The sequence below is a fragment of the Thamnophis sirtalis genome, unplaced genomic scaffold (genome assembly GCF_051295495.1).
Source record: "Thamnophis sirtalis isolate CommonGarterSnake01/CBP01778 unplaced genomic scaffold, rThaSir2_p1.2 scaffold_2, whole genome shotgun sequence".
In the NCBI taxonomy this organism is placed as follows: domain Eukaryota; kingdom Metazoa; phylum Chordata; class Lepidosauria; order Squamata; family Natricidae; genus Thamnophis; species Thamnophis sirtalis.
Window position 1 is genome coordinate 92,507,259 of NW_028261382.1, and position 23,824 is coordinate 92,531,082.

The following is a 23,824-nucleotide window of genomic DNA, read 5'->3' on the forward strand; positions in this document are numbered from 1 at the left end:
AAGACATTTTGAAGCACGGAGCAGTAATTGTATCAATTAGACCAGTGTTTCTCAACCTTGGCAACTTGAAGATGTCCGGACTTCAACTCCCAGAATTCCCCAGCCAGCATTCGCTGGCTGGGGAATTCTGAGAGTTGAAGTCCGGACATCTTCAAGTTGCCAAGGTTGAGAAACACTGAATTAGACATATCAGAGGTGGGTTCCTACCCGTTCGGACTGGTTCAGCTGAGTAGGGAGTATCTCGCCGGCCACGCCCCCGAAGCAATTCTATTGGTGACACTGTAGGCTCCGCCATCTTATTTTTTTGCTTCTGTGCATGCGCCTCAGGTCTATGGTAATGGTGGTTATGATGATGATGATAACAATGTTGGTGGATTCTGGTTCTTAGTTTGGATTTTAATTATCTGGCTTTATAGACTACATTCTTAGCAAGCAAGTTATTGTTGCAAAGAGCATGGACAATGCTCTTTGCTGCCTCTTATAGCAATAGCAATAGCAGTTAGACTTATATACCGCTTCATAGGGCTTTCAGCCCTCTCTAAGCGGTTTGCAGAGTCAGCATATTGCCCCCAACAATGCGGGTCCTCATTTTACCCACCTCAGAAGGATGGAAGGCTGAGTCAACCTTGAGCTGGTGAGATTTGAACAGCCGAACTGCAGAACTGCAGTCAGCTGAAGTAGCCTGCAGTGCTGCACTCTAACCACTGCGCCACCTCGGCTCTTGTTTGAAACTCTTTGGTTTGTCACGCCATTTCTCATATCGGTGGAAATAAGGAACATTGAGGAGGCAGGCTGAGGGAGCAATAAATGGAAATAACAATGGCCATCAGAAATTTTAAATAACAAATCTTCTATTCAGCTTTTTGTTTCTTGGAGGGAGAAGGGGAAAAGAACCATTTTTATCTTTGGAGATGCTTCCAATGGATAATTTTCTTCTAAAGTTAGCTCCTTCTCACAGGGCTGAGACGTTCATCAGATCTGTATAGATCTTCTTCCAAATACCCAACAAACCTCGATGGATAACATCAAGAAATCCAAGAACATTTTATGTGTGGTCCTCCTAAGGGTTAGAGTGAGAGCAACTTTTTTGCAAGGCTGACATTATTATGAATTACATTTCATGGAATCATCTTTTCTCTTCCTACTTTCTATGCTTCACTTTCCAACAGCACTGGGTCTTATTTATTCATTTGTTTTACTTTCCCATCCATTTCAGAGTCTGTCTTCTCTCCCTGCCCATCTACTCATCCTCCTCCTCCTCCATTCCATTTCTTCTTTACACAATCTGTTTCGTGGAGTGCTAATTATGAAGCGATATATTTATTTTCCTTTTTTATCTTCATTTTTTTTCTCTTCCATTGTTTCCTTACCTGGTTTAGAAATAAGTGAGCCCACAAGCTCAACCTTGTTCCAAGGTCAGTATTGTCTTGCTGTATGTCACATCTGCTCTGCCTCCCTTTATTGCAACTCCCCTCCCCCACCTTTGATTCACGTTGCCTGTTCCCCTGTTCGATTTGCATGGAGGACTGTACCACTTCCTGCTGGTGGGGGGGTGGGGTTTGTCCAGAGAAGGTACCGTCTGAGGTTGGTCTCCTTTTCGTCCATCGTGTTATGTCTGATCAGCAGTTGAAAGCTCCAATATCCAACTTGAGATCTCCTTTTGGAGAAATATCCCTTTCAAGGATCAAAAGTCTTCAAGATTCTGACCACTTACTTTTTCTCTTCACCACCCACAAAATAAAAATAATTTTGGGAACTGCCCCACTGATCAACTCCCTTGATCAGATGGGTTAAAGCTAAAAAAAAAGTCATTGAATTAATTACCCCTGTCAATTAATCAATGGAACTGCTTGCCTGTCATTGTTCCATCATTGGAAGTTTTCAAGAAAACACTGGACAACATTTGTCCAGGTTGATATAAGGATGCCTGCCTTACACATGGAGTTGGACCAGTGGTGAAATTCAATTTTTTTTACTACTGATTCTGTGGGCGTGGCTTGGTAGGCATGGCAGGTGAAAGATACTGCAAAATCTCCATTCCCTCCCCACTCTGGGGCCAGCCAGAGGTGGTATTTGCCGGTTCTCAGAACTACTCAAAATTTCTGCTACCGGTTCTCCAGAACCTGTCAGAACCTGCTGAATTTCACCCTGGGTTGGATTCAAAGACCTCCAAGGTCCCTTCCAGCCCTTTGACTCTATCATTTAAAAAGACTACTGAGGACAGACTCCCAGGACATAATTCTTGAAATTTCTATTATATTTTGAGTATACGTAAACAAGTAAGCACATCACTCTAAAAAAAAAACCAAAAACATTCCTTTTCTTAGAAGATGTGCTTTCTTTTTAAAAGAAACTGAAAAATAAAATCTGAACATCTATTTCCAGCCCTTCACTATTAGTTAGGGACTACTAGTTGCAAATCCTTTAGAGGTTCTTTGGAGAAATATTTCCTGCCCAGTGGTGGGATTCAAATAATTTAACAACCGGTTCTCTGCCCTAATGACCAGCTGGGTAGGTGGCAACTTGGTGATCATGTGACCGGGTGGGCATGACCAACTCAACGTCACTCACATTGATGGCCGCTTCGCCTTAGCTGTTACAATGCCATAAGGGTTAACCGGAGAGGCAGTTTCTGTAAGCAGGGCAATCAAGATTAGGCTAGAAACAACACCAGAATGTTCCCTTCCTGCCTTTCTTACAGGATTAGCCCTGTAAAGTGGGGAAAAAACAAAATGAGATTTCTTCCAACAACCAGTTCTCCGAACTGCTTAGAAAGTTAACAACTGGTTCTCCTGAATAGGTGCGAACTGACTGAATCCCACCACTGGTCCTGCCCATCCATCTACCCACCCACCCCCATTTTTTTCATATATGGATATGATGATGAATAGAACCCTGGCCAAATAGGGAAAATAAATCCTCCCCCAGCAATGCCAATTACAAATACAATTCTGAAGTTTCCTTTTAATAAAATTTCCTGTGAATCAACCAAGGAGTACTAATGCTGAAGTGATACTTTGTCCCTTACTAAACGATGCTTTTCGAGTGTGGAAGTTGAGTCACAGCAACTGGACTTTTCATTTTTTTTTGTTTGAATCATTTTGTTGCTGATCTGACTTGAAGAAACACCAAAGCATTTCAAGCCTAAGAAGAAAGTCCAGTTGCCATCACTTAACCTCCAGACAGATCTACCTGGATGAATCATCATTGAAATGCTTTTTAAGGTCATCTCAAAGGTATTTTTTTTTCCCAAAAGGCAACTGAATTGCTTTTTATTTGAGGAAGAAGAAGATGCTTCACTTCTCATCCAAGAAGCTTCATCAGTTAGGTTCCACCGCAAAATCGCGGAGGACAAAATCGCGCTCGACGAAAGCGCGCATTTGACGTCATCACAGCGCAACGAAAACATCGCACTGTGATCGAAAAATGTAAAAATAAAGCTAAAACCTTACCCTAACCCCCCCAAACCTAACCCTAAACCTAACCCTAAACCTAACCCTAAACGTAACCCTAAATCTAACCCTAAACCTAACCCTTACCTTTATGTGAATCGGCTTGCTTTAATTTTAATTTTATTTCAATTTTTAATTTTTTTCATCGCGCTGTGATGACGTCACATGTGCGCTTTCGTCGAGCGCGATTTTGTCCTCCGCGCTTTTGACGGGTCACGCATCAGTTGTACCTCTGTTGTAACTGATGAAGCTTCTTGGATGAGGAGCAAAATGTCTTCTTCTTCTTCTCTCTCAAATTAAAACAAAAAACAAAAAAACAGTCCATGGGCCTTTTGAAAAAGCACCTTTGAGACAACTATGACCTGGATGACTGACAAATTCCATAGACACATTTCAAGGTTCTTTTGAAAGAACCAAGAGTTGAAACTTCTAATAAAACCAGGTGAGATTGGCACATGTCTAAGAATTATGCTCACTGGAAGAATTTAACATTTACAACTTCTTATTCTTCCTGTTCTTAGAAGACTTCCCTGGTCAAGGTGGAAATTGATATATGGGTCTGTTGCAAAAAGACACTGGACCCATTAGCTGGATTTGATTTTCTGGTTTCCTTAAAGGAGCATGTAGAAGCCAGCATGCACAAACTCCGCATTGTTCTACTTATCATAAATGTGTGTGAAGCTCGTCAACCATTCGAAGAATGCTGTAAATATTTGTTGAGGTATCCCTATGCCAACTGGGCTGCTGAAGTTCCCTCCCCTGTGTCCTGGTAACAAAAATGAAACAAGGCCTTTGAAGTAAATATTGACAATGGGGGAAAAACAGGAAATGCAATTGGTGGCCTGATAAATAGAGGATGGGCATCAGTAGAAGGAGTTGTAGGACTGGCTGGAATGGGTCCCAAGTTGTACCACCTGGTAGATGGAGATGACAGGCAGAAACAGACACAATCTCTGGTAGAAAATCACGCCTCAGTTCTAAATATGTAAACTGGTTGATTTTAAAGAAAAAAATCACCAATAGAAGAGAATATTTGCAGCTTAGGGGTGAACTCTTGGGGTCTCTGATGCCCCTGAACCTGGTAGACATTTCACTATCCAACTACCTATTTTTCAGAGTATAAGACTCACCGGAGTATAAGAGGCACCAAGATTTTGAAGAGGCAAACTTTTTAAAAAAGTTTTTGAACTCTGCAGACCTCCCCAAAATGGTCCACTTTTCATGGAAACAGGGCCCTTTTTTGTCCAAAAAAGGGTATGCATAGCCTTTAGGAAGCTTGTAGAGTGCTCCTGGAGGGGAGGGGCAAACATAGAGCAAAAAATGGCCTGTTTTTCACTCATTTTTATAGCAATAGCAATAGCAGTTAGACTTATATACCGCTTCATAGGGCTTTCAGCCCTCTCTGAGCGGTTTACAGAGTCAGCATATTGCCCCCAACAATCCGGGTCCTCATTTTACCCACCTTGGAAGGATGGAAGGCTGAGTCAATTCTGAGCCGGTGAGATTTGAACAGCCGAACTGCCGAACTAGCAGTCAGCTGAAGTAGCCTGCAGTACTGCATTCTAACCACTGCACAACCTCGGCTCCTTTTTTTGCCCTCCCCAGCCCCCAGGAGCACTCTGGAAGCCTCCCAAAGGCTGTGCATGGCCATTTTTGCAAAGGAGACGGGGTTTTGGTAGACCAAAAATGCTGTATTCAGTGTATAAGATGCACCCAGATTTTCAACCTCTTTTTTGGGGGAAAAAGATACGTCTTATACTCCCAAAATACGATAGGTAACATTATCAGTGCACCAGAATTCTCTTAAGTTCTTAGAAGAACTGAAGATGCTACCTCGTCGGGTAATGAGACATCTCCAAGAAAACAGCCAAGCATAGAGAGCCCCAAGGCCTCAAATAAAATACAATACAATAAAATAAAATAAAATAAGGCACGCAGGTAACATGAGGAATCTGAGCCAGACCTTCATCCAATTTCTCATTCTTCTTTGAAGAGGTACAATGCTAATTTTCCAGACCACCATCAGATCCCATCCTTGATTTTCGGAAAATGAATGTGGTTTGTCTGTCAGTTTGCATCCCTTCGCCCCTTGCAGAATCAAACACCAATGTTCAGCTGCCTCATTCTGAAAGAAAAGAAAAGAAAAAGAGCTGATTTATTAACTCGTTTTTCTTTCTTTCTGTTTCTTTTTTTATTTCCCCTTCTGCATGGCTTCCTTATGTGTCTCCTCATGCTCCCTACATTCTGCCATGTAAGTATTACTGGCCTCTATACCAGATGTTATGGATGATGGATGAGGAATGAATGTTCAAGGGCTTCAAGGGAAGAGGGTGGACAGAAAAGACTCGGGAAAGGGAAGGGATGGGATGAAAACATTTTGATGGACCACCCCAAAGTAGGCATATCTTGGAATCCATTCATACAATGTGGAGAGAGACCAAAGTCAACTACGCTTTTAGATTTGGGCCTAGGTGTTGAATTCCCATTGCCTTGCCTTCTTTGTCCTTATTCTTACACCCTTCCCCTCTAATTGTCAGTGTTCCAAATACCATGTAGAATTAAATCAGAGTCGAAGGCAAAACTATGATTAAAGTTCCAATTTAATAAAGCAGGCACGTTGGCACATAGCTGTGGGGATTCCAACTCTGGAAGTTACATCAGAATCCCACCCAGTTAAAAGTTCATGACCTTGTCCCCACACCCACAGTCCATCACATGGTCCAATCTCCTTCTTCCAAGCTGGCATCCATGCCCAGCTTTTTCCGGTCAGGTGTACTGGTGTGGAGACAAAGGATGACCTTGGCTTCTAGCAAAGAATGAAAAACAATACATTCCCAAATCCTACTCCTTCTAATCCCCCCTCCCATTGACTATACTTAAAGAAACAGCATAATGAAATAAGAGAAAGTGTGGCAGGCCAAAATTCTAAAAGGAATATAAATGCAGGCCTGACACTAGTTTAATGTGAAGGTAGCACTCAGCCAACATGTCCAAGCTATTACAGGTAGTCCTTGATTTATCTAAGATGTCCAAGCTACTACAGATAGTCCAAAATTTCTGTTGCTGAGTGAGCAACAGAAGTGAGCTGTTGCTAAGTGAGCTAATGTGGCAAGCAATTAAATGTTGCTTGCCACATTAGTTCAACTTAGTAAGTGAATCCGGTTTCCCCATTGATTTTGCTGGGTCAGAAGGTCACCAAAGGTGATCACGTGACTCTGTTAATCACAACGACAGTCATAAATATTTATTTGTTTATTTATTAGTTTGTCAAATATGTACAGGATAGCAGGCATAAGTACGAACATGGACACGAACACTGGAAAGGAGTACAAATCAATGGGGACAATAGAACAGGGATGGTAGGCACGCTGGTGCGCTTATGCACGCCCCCTTTACGGACCTCTTAGGAATGGGGTGAGGTCCACAGTGGACAATTTAAGGTTAAAGCTGTGGGGGTTAGAGGATGTAACAATGGAGTCAGGTAGAACATTGACTACTCTGTTGCTGAAGTCCTATTTTCTGCAATAGAGTTTGAAGCGGTTTACCTTGAATTGTATTGATTGTTTGCCCACGTATTATTACGGTTGAAGCTGAAGTAGTCATTGACAGATAGGACATTGTAGCAGACAATTTTGTGTACTGTGCTTAGTCAGAACATAGGTGGTGTAGTTCCAGGTTGTCCAAGCCCAAAATTTTGAGCCTAGTGGCATAAGGGATTCTATTGTATTCTATTGTCATAAGGGATTCTATTAATATGAACCAGTTGTCCAGCATCTGAATTGTGGTCATGTTATCATTGAGCCGAGGTGGCGCAGTGGTTAAATGCAGCACTGCAGGCTACTTCAGCTGACTGCAGTTCTGCAGTTCGGCTGTTCAAATCTCACCGGCTCAGGGTTGACTCAGCCTTCCATCCTTCCAAGGTGGGTGAAATGAGAACCCGGATTGTTGTTGGGGGCAATATGCTGACTCTGTAAACCGCTTAGAGAGGGCTGAAAGCCCTATGAAGCGGTATATAAGTCTAACTGCTATTGCTATTGCTATCATGGGGATGCTACAAAAGTTGTAACTGTGAAAAACGGTCATAGGTTTTTCAGAGCCGTTGTAACTTTGAACAGTCACTAAATGAACTATTGTAAATCAAGGACTACCTGTAATTGTACAGTTGATTCCCATCACTCCAGAAGGTTATGTAGCCCCCCCAAAAAAGTATCCTTCCCAAATGACAGAATGTCCCGAACCCACTTTTAGCTACTTTAAAAGGATAATAGGAGATATTCTATTTACAGTGTCGAAAGTCCCTACTCACTGTATTTAAATATATTTTCAACAGCCATTCAACTCTACTTTAAAATGTGTCTTCCTGTTCAGATTTTAATATGGTCCTGTATGAAATATGGATAATGTAGAAAGAGGGTCAGATTTTGTAATCCCCAATTTTTAGCTGTTTCCATATGTGGTGAAATATTTGTGAGAAGCATGTTGTTGAGTATTGAATTTGAATGTACAGTATGTTGATGAAATCCTAGCATGAAGCTGCTCTCCTCCTCCTCTTCCTCCTCCTCCTCCTCCTCCTCCTCCTCCTCCTCCTCCTCCTCCTTCCTCTGCCTTATCTGTCATTGGACGTTAGCCATCATGTTGGCGATCCTGTTTTTATCAATGCATTTGATTCATTGTATAAATGAAGCTTTTAAGATCTCTAAATCTTAAAAGAAGTCAGTTTGCGTAGTGACTTAATCCACAGGGGGATCTGTCCCGTCAACCATTAGAAAACTCTAAATGTTGATAGCCGCAATGAACTTCAACATTATTTTGTTGTGTTTTTAAACAATGGCTCGATATTCGCCTTTATTGGATTACCGTTGTATTATTGCGTTTTTCTTAATAAATTATGCATCCGCTTGTGTTCCCTGGTGGATAGAAAAGCAATTTCTAAATACATCTAAATCATAATAGAGCTAAGGATGCAAAGTGGGTAGGCACAGTTTCTGTGATCGGTTCCATAAATCTACAAGCTAAACCACAATGTGAGTGGAATCAAATATAGAACAGGAAGGGCCCTGGAGAATTATTTTGATCACCAGATAGTATCCCAGGGTAAGTATATTCCCCAGAGCCAAATGACCAGAAACTGATAGGTTTACATACCTGCAACCAATTCTCATTTAATTTGGAATTTCTTTCCCTCCACCATTCATTCATCACATTCAATAATCAGAGTTCTCCTGGAAGATAAAGTGTTTTAAAAAGCTTTTCAAATATAATAACACTAATCATACTATAAAAAGAAGGGCAGAATGCACACTGGTGTGACCCCATCTCGTTTGCCTGAAAGTGGTGAGCAGGATTGGGTTTTTTTTGCTATTTTGTACAATCGGTTTCAACGTAAAGTTCTCTCGGCTGATTGTTAAAGAAACAGAAGCAATAGAGGAAAAATATGTACAAGACTGAGAGACATTTGACATATTTTAAGTTAATCGGTGAGGGTTCTAACAGAGGCTTCCCAAGGGAGCAATGAAACAAACTCCTTGTCCCGTCAAAAACCCCTTTTACTAATTTATTGTGAATTCTGCTCATTCACAGTCGGCAAAATCTTTCAAAGGTGGATTTATGGTTACACACCTTATCTGGCTTGGAGAGCTGACAGGCCGATATCTGCAGAACTTGGCAAGGAGTCTCAGAGAGTCACGAACCAATTAAGTGAACTAATTGTCTCCTGCAAACTCCACTCCCCTTTTGCTCCTCTTTTATTTCCTCTGGGAGGGGCCATTCATCGTCCACCTGTGGCTTTACTCCCAAGTTGACCCTTGTTCTTTAGCTGTTCCCTTCGTCTGGCAACTCTGTGCATGCGCACAGTGGGAACAGGCTCCACATGTTCCTCTGCCTCACTGATGTCTGACTCCCAAGGCAGCTGATAACGGTCAGACAGCCCTGCCCTCATCTCTACCTGTGACACAGAGCCCTCATCAGAGCCTTCCCCAGACTCCAAGACTGACCCATGTTCCACCCCAACCTCCTCACTGTCCAAATCTGTTGCCAACTCCACTGGCTGCTGGTGGGCCACAATAGTGAGACTTGATGGAAGATGGCAGAGATGACTGTTCTTAATGGAAACTAGAGGTGCAGGGTTTCACATCTGTTGCTCAAATTTGCTTGCAGAGCTTAGCTTTGTACTTCTTTGCCTTACAAATTCCAACTCTCTTATTTTCCCCCATGTTTATTCCTGGCAGGAAATAAACTTGTTTAACTGCCAGGGTGGATGGAACCCAGTGAATGTTAGCACAGCGTATAAAGTGATTTTGTTTGTCACCTCGAGCGATTGGGTGCGAAGCATGGATATATTTTGAGTGCAATGCAATGGATATCAGCCTTCCTTTTCCAAGGTTAATGGTGCATGCCCATTACACATGGAACTTGATAGTAGTAATATGGCAAATCTGTCTTTTTAGGAAGCAGTTCCACTGGCATTCTCATCAAAATCATTTATTTTTTAAAAACGCTTCTCTGGAATAAATAAATAGCATCTTATTAAGGCAAGTGAGTGGCAGGCTTTTTGAGATTCTTTTCACAACCTGCTCTGAGATTCCTCCTCCTCCACCACCATCACCTTCCTGGTTGAAAGGCAGATTTTTCTATTCCTTTTGGAGACCTTTCCTATTCCCAGCCCTGAACCGTTTAAACAAAGGGGTTGCCATTCAAGACAACAACAACGACAAATGTTTGTCTGATTGCTGTCTGCAAGTCTCACAATAATGATCACATCACCTTATTAGCAAACATAGAATTGCACTAAGCTCTTATCATCACAGAAGGATAATTAGGACAGTAAGTAATCATCAATGGCAAAAGCCCATCCGTGACAAGGATTAAGTGGAGTTATTTTAGGAGGCTTTCATGATAGATCTGCATTCATGTATACAATTTCTCTTGTTTGTTCAGCTTTATACTTTATATTTAGCTTTATATTTGTTTTGGATTATTCTTTGGGAATCCTTCTCCCAGCAGTTGGTGAGCAGAAATCCTAGAATGACTTTTCTTTCCACTACTCAGCAAAGGAGAGGGGTGCCGTGGCTCAGTGGTTAAGACATTGGGCTTGTCAGCTGGAAAGCAGGCAGCCTGTTCTGACCCAGCCATAGCAGAAGCAAGAAACAGACTCCTTTTCACGAACAACCTCTCTTTATTTACCTCTTGTGAATTAATGGCATTCACACACTGAAAAGTCCAGGCAAGAGTCCTTCAAGGAGTTAACTCCAGTAACAGACCTTATCCTTGGGATAACTGCAAGGCTGTGAGCTCCCAGTGGAAATGCTACACATTAAGTTCTGACAAGCAGTCTGTGTGGCACGAAACATAATGAGTAAAATCTTCAGAAATACGAACTGTTGTCTCCTACAAAAGTTACTCCCCTTTCCTTCTATTTATTCCCCAGCCAGGGAAGGGCCATTCAGTATCCAAGTGTGCTTTGCTTCCCAAGTCAACTCCTTGTCCTCCGTTGTTCACCTCTCCTAACAGCTCTGCACATACGTGCATCTGGAACAGCCCCCAGCTGTTCTTCCTCCTCACTCATCTCAGCATCGAAAGCCAGCTGCCTCTCCGGTAGCTGGGAAATGTCAGATGGCCCTGTCTCTCTCTCTCTCTGCGTCCGACACTGAGCATCCATCAGAGCCTTCCCCAGACTTCAGAACTGGCCCAAGTTCTTCCCCAACCTCCTCATCATCTGAGTCTGCTGGCAGGCTACAACAGAGCCCGGGTTTGAGAGCCCAGTGCCATTGGGAGAACTCATACAATCAATCAGAATAGAGCTGGAAGGGACCTTGAAGGTCTTCTAGTCCAGCTCGTTGCTCAAGCAAGATAACCTATATCATTTCAGACAAGTGACTGTTTAGTCTCTTCTTAAAAACCTCCAATGATGGAATGAGCACACTTTCTAGAGGCAACTTCTGTTCCACTTTCCTTTAGCCTTCTTGACAATTTGTTCTTTAATTTTGTAGAAGATACAGCATCAGCACAGACACGCTGGAAAGGTTAGTAGTTACCACCTGCAACTTTCCCAAGTCCTGGCCTTGAATCCCCTACCAACCCCTTGCTGCTGCTCCTGCATTTTCCTTCAGTTTAGCTATCATATCAGGGGAATGTCCCATAACTGGTAATCAAGCCAGGATCCCTCTCGCACTTTCTTGCAAAGCCAACTCCCTAACTGCTCAGGGACTCCCCCAGTGGTGGGTTTCAAAATTTTTTAGAACCTCTTCTGTAGGTGTGGCCTGCTTTGTGGGAGTGGCTTGCTGGCCATGTAACTGGGTGGGAGTGGCTTGCTGGCCATGTGACTGGATGGGCATGGCCAACTTGTAAAATGTGGTGAAACTCACTTAACAACACTCTTGCTTAGCAACCAAAATGTTGGCTCAGGAACTCTGGCATTTGAAGCACACAAGTCTTAAAGCTGTCAAGTTACAAGACCCTCTCACCCTTAACCCTTTAGAAAAAAAAAACCCAGGGGTGTTCAAACTTGACAGCTTTAAGACTTATGGACTTCAACTCCCAGAATTCATCCTCCAGTCATGTTGGCTTAGGAACTCTGGCATTTGAAGCAAGCAAGCTATCAAGTTACAAGACCCTTGCACCCCTAACCCTTTAGAAAAAAAACCCAGGGGTGTTCAAACTTGACAGCTTTAAGACTTGTGGATTTCAGCTCCCAGAATTTCTCCTCTCGCTCTTCATCTTGATGATGTGCGGACGGGCTGGGAGAGGGAGCTGGAACCAGTTCTAAACGGCATTTGTGGAACCTCTTCTATATAAGAGCTTAGAACTGGCAGGAACCCACCCCTGGACTCCCCTGACCTGCTTTTGAAGCTTCAGCTTTGGTAATAGTCTGTAGAGATCCTCAGTCCTCCATGTCATGGTAGTCCCAAAGTTGCTTTTTTTCCCCCCCAGAAGGCAATTGTACTTTCTTGTGTTTTCTTTTGAAGGTGTTTCGCTTCTCATCCAAGAAGCTTCTTCACCTCTGATAGGATGGTGGGGAATGGAAGGATTTATATTCCTTACAGACAGCTGGTCATTTGCATCCTTTTAGAGGATCGTCGAACGAAGCTTTCTCTGCATCCTCAGGGTCACCCGAGTGGTGCTCCTGGTTTTTGCAGTCTGCAATTTGCCTCCTGAAAAAAGCACCTTTGGATCAGCTTTGGTAGCAAGGTGGCATTTTGGTAGCAAAATGGCATTTGTAGCCAGCCTGCTGCCCTACATAATAATATGGCTAATCCTCATTTGTTTCAGCCTAACATGTAGGTAGTTGTCTACTTATAACCATGCATTTAGTGACAATTTTAAGATACAGTTTAAACAGCCATGGTGGTGCAGTGTTGTAATGCAGTACTGGCATAGACTACTTCTGCTGACTGCTGGCTGACTGCAGTTTGGCAGTTCGACTCTCAGCAGGCTCAAGGTTGGACTCAGCCTTCCATCCTTCTGAGGTTGATAAAATGAGGACCCAGATTGTTGTGGGCAAGATTCTGATTCTTGTAAAACTGCTTAGACAGGGCAAAAGGGTATAAGTCTAGGAGCTATCACTATTGCTATTTGTAGCTCAGGCTTCCAAGGAAAAGAAAAAGTTACCATGTGACTCAGCCATCAGTAATAGTCCTCCGTGTATCCTAAACCTGGCATCTTAGTGGATGTCTCACAGGGGTGGGATTCAGCTGGTTCGGGCAAACCAGATTTTACATCTGGTTTGCCAAACCTGTAATTGAGGACTGGCTGGCCATGCCCACCCCACTCCACCCCTCCCAGGAGTCTCGACACAACCCATTTTGGATAAGACCCACACGGAAGCTCTGGGAGGGCAAAAAATGGTCCTCCCAGAAGGAAATAAGCCTGTTTCTGGCCTCGGGAACCCGGTGGAGACCTTTTTCGCCCTCCTAGAGACTCAAGGAAAACCTCCAGAGTCTGGAGAGGTTGAAAACGCCCCACCCACTGTAGTGCAGGAGGCCAAGTAGGCCAAACCCACCCAGCAACTGGGCAGAGAACCAGTGGCTAAAATTTTTTTTCAATCCCACCCCTGATGTCTCAGCAGGGAATTCCAGTGCAGGTCTTCTCCTTCCATTTGTTTGCTTGTTCTCCTGTTCTCTAGGTAGATAATCAAGGCATAATAGAGTTTCTCCTCTGGTGTAACTCTAGGGCTTCATTATTGCCCACTTAATGAGCACAAAGGAATTAATATTGGATGGGAACCATCACCAAAGCAATAGCAATAGCAGTAGACTTATATACCGCTTCATAGGGCTTTCAGCCCTCTCTAAGCGGTTTACAGAGAGTCAGCATATTGCCCCCAACAATCTGGGTCCTCATTTTACCCACCTCGGAAGGATGGAAGGCTGAGTCAACCCTGAGCCGGTGAGATTTGAACCGCTGAACTGCTGATCTAGCAGTAGCCTGCAGTGCTGCATTTAACCACTGCGCCACCTTGGGCCAGGAAAGGCTTAAGGCCAGGAAAGGTCGCTTAAATTTCTTTGTTCTCTTGGCTTCCACTGATGGCCATTTTGGAACTAGTTCCTTATTGCCATCCTCACCGAAGCTGTGGGCTAAAGGCACCTCCAGCGCTTGTTGCAACATTTCAAAGGATTCAGCTTAGCTGTCAAGATAATTCGAACCTTTCAGCATTGCTGCTGAAGCTGCAATCTCTGTAAGATCAGTCGACGTTAACAGTTGTGTGTGTGTGTGTGTGTGTTTGTGTGTGTGTGTGCATGTGTCTCTGTGTTATGTGTGTGTGTAAACAGATTGGATTTGTAAGTTATAAAGTGGGATTTATTTGTGTCTAGGGGAAAAAAATATGTTTGAAGGAGAATCTGATTGCTGCAATCTGTCATTTATACTTCAAAAGTTCAAACCCAACTACAGTCCCTTATTGCAAAAGTTCGTGTATTCATTGCCGACTCCTGAGAAAGTCGCCTTCTGCTTTGGTATCATGTGCTGTATGGGCTTATTTGACAGAGTTTGTTGCAGTAATCAGATCCAGAAACAGAAGCCCATACAACACATGATACCAAAGCACACATTCTTGACCCAGTCTTATTGCGGTAACCATTATATCCAGGGTCTCAGTATTCTAATTCTGGATCTTTAGGAAGCTTGATAGGTGGACCGTCATGGAGAAAATCTGTGTGGGCACTGGGAGTTGAAAATGACTTGATGGCACATCATCCCTCCCTCCATCAATCAATCAATCAATCAATCAATCAAAATTCTAAATGTGCCTTCTGGCAAGCATTGCTTAGGAATTCTGAGCACACTAGCTTGATCAGGCGACATTCTTCTGGTGTCCAGAAGTTCTAACCAAGAACTGCTTCCAAATATAGTTCTCCAGTAAATTTGTCCATTTTTAGCTCTGCTATTATCTCTTCTACTCAGAAAGAAAAGTATAAAATTGATTTGACATCTAAAAGCTCCTTCCTCGTAGTGGCATATGGAAACAATGCATTTTCGAAAAGAATCCATTCCAAATGAGCGTATTAACCAATTTCTTTTAATTTTACTTCTGTGTCTTTGTTTCATTTCATTTTAACCATTCCTAAAGTCCAACTGATTGGGAGGGAGGCAACAGCAAAGAGCTATTCTTGGCCTGGTAGAAAAGGAAAGTCAAACTCGATTTCATTGAGGGCCACATCAAGGTTGTGTTTGACCTCGGGGGGGGGGAGGGGGTGGCCAGTGTGGGCGTGGTCAGCTCAACATCACTTGCGTTGGAGGCACCAGTGGTGGCCCAAGGACTCTGCCGGTGAAAACAGGCTCCTGAGCTCCGTTTTTAGCTGCAATGTCCTCCTGCAACATTCTGCCAGCAAAAACAGGCCTCGGGAGGGTAGCATGTGTGTCTACAGATGTGCAGATCTGGGCACCAGGCTTGAGTTTGACACCCCTGTGGTAGAGGAATACTTGAAGCTCATTGGGTTTTTATATTATCTCACTATTTTCTATTTTATTTTATTCTTTCATTTTCTTATGACATTTATAGGGTGACCCATCATACATATATGACTCTGAGTACTAGGTTGGTTCCTGCAGCATACTTTTTAACTTTATAAAGACTTTGGGATGGATGAATGGATAGAAATTGCTTTCTCTATCTCAGTGGTGCCTATGCTCCAGGGAATTATCTGTCCAAAAAAAAACCCTTCCATCTTCACAAATTCATGGTCTGCAAAGACTTTGTTGCTCAATGTTGGATACTGGTAAGATTTACCAACTCTTGTTTGAGGACAGGAAAAGATGGTGAGGTTTCTGAGGGACAGTCCATGTATTAATCTTATATTAATTCACAATTAGTTGTTCAAAAATATGTATCAAATATTTATATTATCCAATATGAGCAAGGTTCTTCTTGCACACAAAACCACCCCTTCTTTAACATCAGCTGATACCTTTCAAAGCAGTTATTTAAAGAACAAGGCATTCAGATTGGTTTTAAGAACAATTAAACACAACTCTCCATCTATACCCAACTGTCTGTGTGATCAGAAGGTCATGTGGTGCTAACATTACTGCCAATATACAGTATATGGATAATATACAATATTATAACAATAATATAGCAATACAATAGCAGAGTTGGAAGGGACCTTGGAGGTCTTCTAGTCCAACCCCCTGCCTAGGCAGGAAACCCTATACCATTCCAGACAAATGGCTATCCAAATCTTCTTTAAAACTTCCAGTGTTTGGGCATTCACAACTTCTGGAGGCAACTTCTGTTCCACTGATTAAGATGTTCCACAATTGCTTGATAAGATGATGTACTTCTTAATTGCATTAGATTATGCATGCAATGGAAATTTAGATGGAGACATGAAACTTTGTTGTCAGTTGTAAAGTCATGTTTGACCCATCACGACCCCATGGACAACGTTCCTCCAGGCCTTCCTGTCCTCTACCATTGTCTGGAGTCCATTTAAGTTCACACCAACTGCTTTGGTGACTCCATCCATCATCCTCATTCTCTGTCGTCCCCTTCTTCTTTTGCCCTCAATCGTTCCCCAGCATTAGGTTCTTCTCCAGGGAGTCCTTCCTTCTCATTAGGTGGCCAAACTGTTTGAGCTTCATCTTCAGGATCTGCCCTTTTAAAGAGCAGTCAGGGTTGATCTCCTCTAGGATTGACCGGTTTGATCGCCTTGCAGTCCAAGGGACTCACAGGAGTCTTCTCCAGCACCAGAGTTCAAAGACCTCCATTCTTTGGTCCTCAGCCTTTCTTATGGTCTCACTTTCAGACATGAAACTAGCAAGCCAATTTTAATTTTGCATTAGGTCAGAAAATCCATTTGGTGATTTGCTGGTCCAAAGTTATTAAAGACTGAATTCAGCCATTGTTTTTTTGTTAACTTGGTAACCGTGTATGTCCTATTTATTACCTCCATGTCTTGGGTGCTCATGGTTCCACGAACTGACACTATTCAATTTTGTCTTCTTTCAGGCCCTGGAGCAGTGCATGATGGGAACAGTGGTGGGTCAAGAAGATCTGGCTGCGTGTGGCTGCTTCCGTTGCTTCTTTCACACCTCCTGATGAAGTTTTGACCCTTTTGAAGATGGTGATTCTAAGAGGAAGGGAGGGGGAGGGGGAAAAAAAGGAAGAATACTTTTACAAAGTCAGAAAATAATCCTAATAGTCAAGAATATATTATCACAAAATCTCGGAGAGAAAGAAAACAAGCCTGGGAGTTGGGGGGGGGAACCCCCCGAAGAAGAATCCACAATGATCTACTGAAGTTCCAACACAACGGAGCATTCTTGTTTTCTTTCTATTTTTACTCCTCTTTTTTTTTCCTGTCATGGACAAGGATGCAGCTGTTGGTGATGGATCAATGCATTTGGCTAATGAGCGATCACGCTGGCCCTTTGGATTCAGATTTTTTGTTGCTCCACTTTTCAGATTCCAGTTCTCTGAATCTGGAGGATTCCCTGGTCAACTGTCTGGCATCTCACCCCTCATGGCTTCCTTCCACCCATTCTCGCCATTCCATGGACTCTGCTCTCCTCCGTACAATGGCCAATCCTAACCGAGAAACAACCCACCACAAACACACACACACACACCCCCCAAAAGTTCATGCACAGCTGCAAGGAAAGAAAGCACCACCGTCACACAACGATTTAAAACATTGATTCACTGTACTACGTGGATGTACTACATGGATATTACGGGATTCTGAGTCATTATTAATTTTATTAATTATATTTTCTGATATGAGTCTAGAACTGTTAGTCCATTTAAAAAAAAAAGTACACACACATACAAAAAAAAAGAAAAAAAGAAAAAGAAGGAACAAATGAATGAATGAAACACGTTGAATACTGGCCTTTTAAACTAGGTTTACAGGCTGTGGAGCTTCAGCGACGATGATGGTTTGCGTGATCAGTTGGGATGAGAACGGACACTTTTGTAGGCGAAATTGTGAGATGGAAACAACGGGCTCCACCAGCAGTACCGAGTAACTCATTCCTTATTCTGGGTGTTCAAACGAAGAAGGTTTCCCACTGTTTTCATAATGTTTGAAAGCTCATCGTACGTTGAGTTTGGTTGATATGCTTATTCTTTTTATGCTGTGCTTGTATGCATGTGTGTGTGTGTGTAGTGTGTACACACACACACACACATCCACACACTCACACATATATATATGAAATATAAAATATTTTTTTGTTATCGTTCTGGCACACTTTCTCAGCTGGGTCCTTCTTACACACATTACTGCATGCTGTAAATGGAGTTAACTGTGTATTAGACTGGAGGATAAAGTTTTATTGGTAACTGTGTATTTAACTCCTCCCTCTTATTTTTCTTTTTCCCCGTTTTCTGTTTTTCCCCCCTCTCTTTCCCTCTCTCCCCTCCTCCCTCGCTCCATCTTTCTTATTTTCCTTTGAATTATTTACATGGTGAGAACATTTATAAAAAGAAAAAGAAAAAAAGAAAAAAAAATCTGCAGCATATGTTTCCACATTCAAAATTCTTTTAAGTGGGGGAGGTGAAATAATGGAGCCGAGATGGCGCAATGGTTAAATGCAGCACTGCAGGCTACTTCAGCTGACTGCAGTTCTGCAGTTCGGCTGTTCAAATCTCACCGGCTCAAGGTTGACTCAGCCTTCCATCCTTCCGAGGTGGGTGAAATGAGGACCCAGACTGTGGGGACGATATGCTGACTCTGTAAACCGCTTAGAGAGGGCTGAAAGCCCTATGAAGCGGTATATAAGTCTTAACTGCTATTGCTATTGCTATATAATGACGGTTGAAAGCTCACACACTTCCTTTTCCCCCATCCTTTCCCACCCTGCACAACTCTTTACAGCTCCAGATTAAAAACATAGCAAGGACTGCAAAAAAAAGGGGTGGGTGGGGGGAAGAAAGAAAGAAAAAGTTTCATATAACGCTATGTCTTTTAAGAAGAAAGGGAGGAGGGGGAAGAAACTTCCCTCAAATTGCATTCACTTTGTTCTCTTGGTTTTTCGTTTCCCTTTTCAATGGACCTGGAGAAGCGCACTTTGATGTTGGGAGGTTGGGAGTAACCTAAAATAGAGGCCTTTTTTTGCCCTTGGTTTGTTTGGAGGTCAAAATGGGAGGTTGTCTCTGACTTTACATTAAAAAGAAAAAGAATATGTACCATGTTGTCTATTCATCCGCTTGTGCCACCGCGTTCCTAAATTTTTGGGGAGGGGGATTGAATATAGAGCTCATCAAACATTGAACTTGGATGCAAGGGAGAGGTGAGTGAGGAGACCATGGTGGGAAGCCACCACTGGGAAAAAAGGTAAGTAGCAACTAACTTAAAGATAAAGGTTCCCCTCGCACATATGTGCTAGTCGTTCCCGACTATAGGGGACTGTGCTCATGTCCGTTTCAAAGCAGAAGAGCCAACGCTGCCCGAAGATGTCTCCGTGGTTATGTGGCTGGCATGACTAAATGACGAAGGTGCATAGAATGCTGGTGCCTTCTCACCAAAGGTGGTCCCTATTTTTCTACTTGCATTTTTACATGCTTTCGAACTGCTAGGTTGGCAAAAGCTGGGATAAGTAACAGGAGCTCACTCTGTTACACAGCACTGGCGACCTTTCTGATCAACAAGCTCAGCGTCTTAGCCACTGAGCCACTGCGTCCCTAATTGTAGTAACTACAGAACCATCCAATGGCCTTCGATTGAGTGGTTCCTTGTTGTATGTAAGGAATGACTCCTATCTGAACATCCTCTCTAAGTTCATTTAGAAGAGCCGAGGTGGCGCAGTGGTTAGGGTGCAGTACTGCAGGCCACTTCAGTTGACTGTTATCTGCAGTTCAGCGGTTCTAATCTCACCGGCTCAAGGTTGACTCAGCCTTCCATCCTTCCGAGGACCCAGACTGTGGGGGCGATATGCTGACTCTGTAAACTGCTTAGAGAGGGCTGAAAGCCCTATGAAGCGGTATATAAGTCTAACTGCTAACTGCTATTGCTATTTGTTGATGGAGAAGCTTTTGGGCAAATCCACAGATCCTCAATTTCACAAAGGAGGAGATGACGAGAGTAGAAATAATGCAGGACTCATTACATTTCACTCTTGTAAATATTAGAACATAGAATCATAGGGTTGGAAGGGACCTTGAAGGTCTTCTAATCCAACCCTGCTCAAGCAGAAAATCTTATATCGTTATGGATAAATGGCTGCCCAGTCTCTTTTTGAAAACTTCTGGGGATGGAAGGTGCTTTTTCAAGAGGCAACTGGACTTTCTGGTCTGTTTGGTTTTTTTAAAAAGACATTTAGCTTCTCATCCAAGAAGCTTCTTCAGTGCTGAAGAGCTCTTGAAAAAGCACCTTTGGGAGAACCTTGACCTGGATGGCTGAGACTCTCCATAAACTTCCAGTGATGGAGCACCCACAACTTCTGGAGATAAGCCACTGCAGTGATTGTTGAAATGAACAAAAAAAAAAGCTTTGAAGCAACCAGACAAAATCCTTCTAAATTCTCCATTCTGCAGCTTTGTCTGTCTTTACATTCACCATCCAATGTTTTTAACTTCAGCTCGGAAGGAGGTTTCCTTTCACCCATAACTCAACATAATTTCATTCATTTGCCTGGTCCTACGATTAACAATCACATTTCAATTGATCAGCTGGGAATGTTCACAGTAAAAAATTTTCCTTGTTCGTTTGTTTTTTTAAAATGCTTAAGTTTTGATAGAAAAAGTGACTTTTGTAAAAGATTTGTGTGTTTCTTAGAAGGGGCCCTTCACACACATCTAAGATGTGTGTGGTTTACACGTTTTGACGATTATACACTTGCATGCCCAGGTCAAAGGCAGTTGCCATATAGATATATACATCTGTGCATTAATCAGAACGGCTCAAATGCAACTATCAAATAAGTGCAGTGGCGAAGTGGTGCAGTGGTCAGATTGCAGAACTGCAGGCCACTTCAGCTGACTGCTGGCTGCCTGCAATTTGGCAGTTTGAATCCCACCAGGCTCAAGGTTGATTCATCCTTCCATCCTTCCAAGGTGGGTAAAATGAGGACCCAGATTGTTGGGGGCAAGATGCCGACTCTGTATGTAAACCACTTAGGGCTGTAAAGCACTGTAAAGCAGTATATAAGTCTAAGGGCTCTTGCTATCTCTGCCCCCAACAGCTTGGTCAACACAACATACTGACAACATTCAATACAGCTTTCAGTTCTATCTATACAACTTTAGACATTTATTAGAAGATGGCAAATGAAAAAAGAACAGGTTTTTTTTTTTGCTCATCTTGGGTATCATCATTTTCCCCCCAATCCAAATAGAGATCTTTACACTACATAAGTCAACCCAATAGGCTAGGTTTGAACAACATGGTAATCAACAAAACACTTAAGAACTAAATTCTCAAGAAGTTTAGCATGTGATGGGAATGTGTGTTACTTGACATGGTTAACTGGGTTGGAACTCTAGTTATCAAGCCATCCTGTGACCTATGAGGTTTGTCTTGTGTAAACGTCCACTGCTTGAGGTTGGGGAGCAGAGATTAGAGTTCAGAACATTGTGTAAATTACTCAGTAGATCATGGTTAAGCAAACTATGGCTTCACAGATCATAGGAACCATCAGAAGATAGCAATCGTGCTATGGGAATGTCACAACTCAAAATGGAATGCGATGAATAGACTAATTCAACTATGACTTTAGTAGATTTTAATCTACCTAGCATTTCTCCATCATTTTCTTAAACCCAAAGATTGGCCTTTCCATGTTCAGGTAAGTTTGTTCTGGGGTCCATGCCAGTCATTTTCCTTGGGTTGTGGCAATTATGAAACCAGAAAAAGCTTGACCCCCCCCCCCAAACTCTGACTTTTCTGATCTATAGCACATATTGCAAACACCTATGTAAATATATCCTTTCTGGTTCTTCTTTGAAGAATCTTTAAATGCTCTGTAAAGCACGAAGCAAGTTCCTAAACAGTCTACTTCAGGAATTAATTGAGTGATAGTTAGGTGTGTGTTGGATTTCAACGGCAATGTTTACAAAACAATTTTGGTTGCCACGATGTGAAAAAGCCGTGGAGATTCTAGAAAGAGTGCAGAGAAGAGCAAAAAAGATGATTAGGACACTGGAGGCCAAAACATATGAAGAACGGTTGCAAGAATTGGGTATGCCTAGTTCAATGAATAGAAGGACAAGGGTGACATGATGGCAGTGTTCCAATATCTCAGGGATTGCCTCAAAGAAGAGGGAGTGAAGCTATTCTCAAAAGCACCCGAGGGTAGGACAAGAAACAATGGATGGAAACTAATCAAGGAGAGAAGCAACTTAGAACTAAGGGGAAATTTCCTGACAGTGAGAACAATTAATCAATGCAACAACTTGCCTCCAGAAGTTGTGAATGCCCCAACACTGAAAGTTTTTAAGAAGATGCTGGATAGCCATTTGTCTGGAATGGTATAGGGTTTCCTGCCTAGGCAGGGGTTTGGACTAGAAGACCTTCAAGGTCCCTTCCAACTCTGTTGTCCTATTCTATTCTAATTCTAATTCTAATTCTAATTCTGTCTTATGATCAGGTCCTTGGTAGCTGACATCTATACTTAAACAGTATCCAGGGATCAGACAATCACCTTTTGCCCCCTTTCCAGCCAGCTCCCAAATGGCAAAGCCAATGAAGGAATCCAAATTTGCTTAACAGCCACACAATTCACTTAACAACTGAGGGAACTTACTTAGCCACCATGGCAAAAAGCTCATCAAATTGGGCAATGACTCACTTAACAACCTCTTTGGTTAGCAATGGAAATTTTGGTTACAGTTACGATTGTAAGTCAAGACTACCTGCAGGAGACAGAGTAGACAACAAGAAATCCTCTTGATTTCCCACCAATCCTCACCCTTAGCCAAGATAGTTGACAGGATGGAAGTTGTGAATCAAAGAAGCTGGAGAACCCCAGTTGTCTTTCCCTAATATGAACCTACCCCTATCCCCCAAAGCCTTCAACAGGAAAAAGAGTTAATGCACCTTTGTTGTTCAAAACATATTGACCGATAGCTCCCTACTTCTAAGCCAGGGGTCTCAAACTCAAGATCCAAGGTTGGATCTGGCCCATGAGGTGCTTAATCCGGCCTGTGGGGCCACTGGTCTCTTACCATTCTCTGTCTTCCCTGAGTCTTCACACCACCCAGTTTCCGGTCAGCGCTTGGGCTCAGGACCCTGGACAGCAACCCAGAATTCAAGGGAGCTGGTAGAATATTTTATAGGGATTCCGGTTAATGTCAGGGTTCCAAATAGCATCCTCTATAAAATAAAAGTCTGACGCTAGAGATTCTTCAAACTTCCAATTTATGAAGAGAGCCATGTTGGCACATCTGGGAAAACCTGAATCTGAAAGCTTCCAGATTTTCCCCACCCAGTTGAAAGTTCAAGACCCTGCCCCAACACCCACGAGTCCATCACATAGTCCAATCAGTCACTGCCATGAAGGAAGATTCCTCCCATTCACATCAGCCCAAGTGCCGGGGCTTAGAGCCGAGGTGGCGCAGTGGTTAGGGTGCAGTACTGCAGGCCACTTCAGCTGACTGTTATCTGCAGTTCAGCGGTTCTAATCTCACCGGCTCAAGGTTGACTCAGCCTTCCATCCTTCCGAGGTGGGTGAAATGAGGACCCAGACTGTGGGGGCGAGATGCTGACTTTGTAAACCGCTTAGAGAGGGCTGAAAGCCCTATGAAGCGGTATATAAGTCTAACTGCTATTGCTATTGCTAAAATGACTTTGACTCTCTGAGAAGGAATTTTCTTTTGACTGCATATCTCCCATGCTCCATACAATTCCCTCATCCCAGTTTCCCACAGTAAAATGGCAGGCTTGAGGTCCAAAGAAAACTATGGCTTCCAAGCCTGACAAAAGGACTGGCCTGGGGTG

General features: G+C 42.8%; 1 protein-coding gene across 7 annotated transcripts in view; it reads left to right on the forward strand.

Moving 5' to 3' along the window:
• Window positions 1-17,742, forward strand: part of NTM (neurotrimin) — an 821,237-nt gene extending 803,495 nt beyond the window's left edge. For 2 of the 7 annotated variants that reach the window (XM_087706369.1, XM_087706375.1), the window contains exons 8-10: window positions 1,380-1,415; window positions 11,444-11,473; window positions 16,897-17,742. In XM_087706369.1, coding sequence (XP_087562495.1) covers window positions 1,380-1,415; window positions 11,444-11,473; window positions 16,897-16,997 — 167 coding nt within the window. In that variant the 3' untranslated portion in view covers window positions 16,998-17,742. The remainder of the gene's footprint in view (window positions 1-1,379; window positions 1,416-11,443; window positions 11,474-16,896) is intronic. The other 5 variants (XM_087706370.1, XM_087706371.1, XM_087706372.1 and 2 more) reach the window with 5 other exon arrangements.
• The last annotated feature ends 6,082 nt before the right edge of the window (window positions 17,743-23,824 follow it).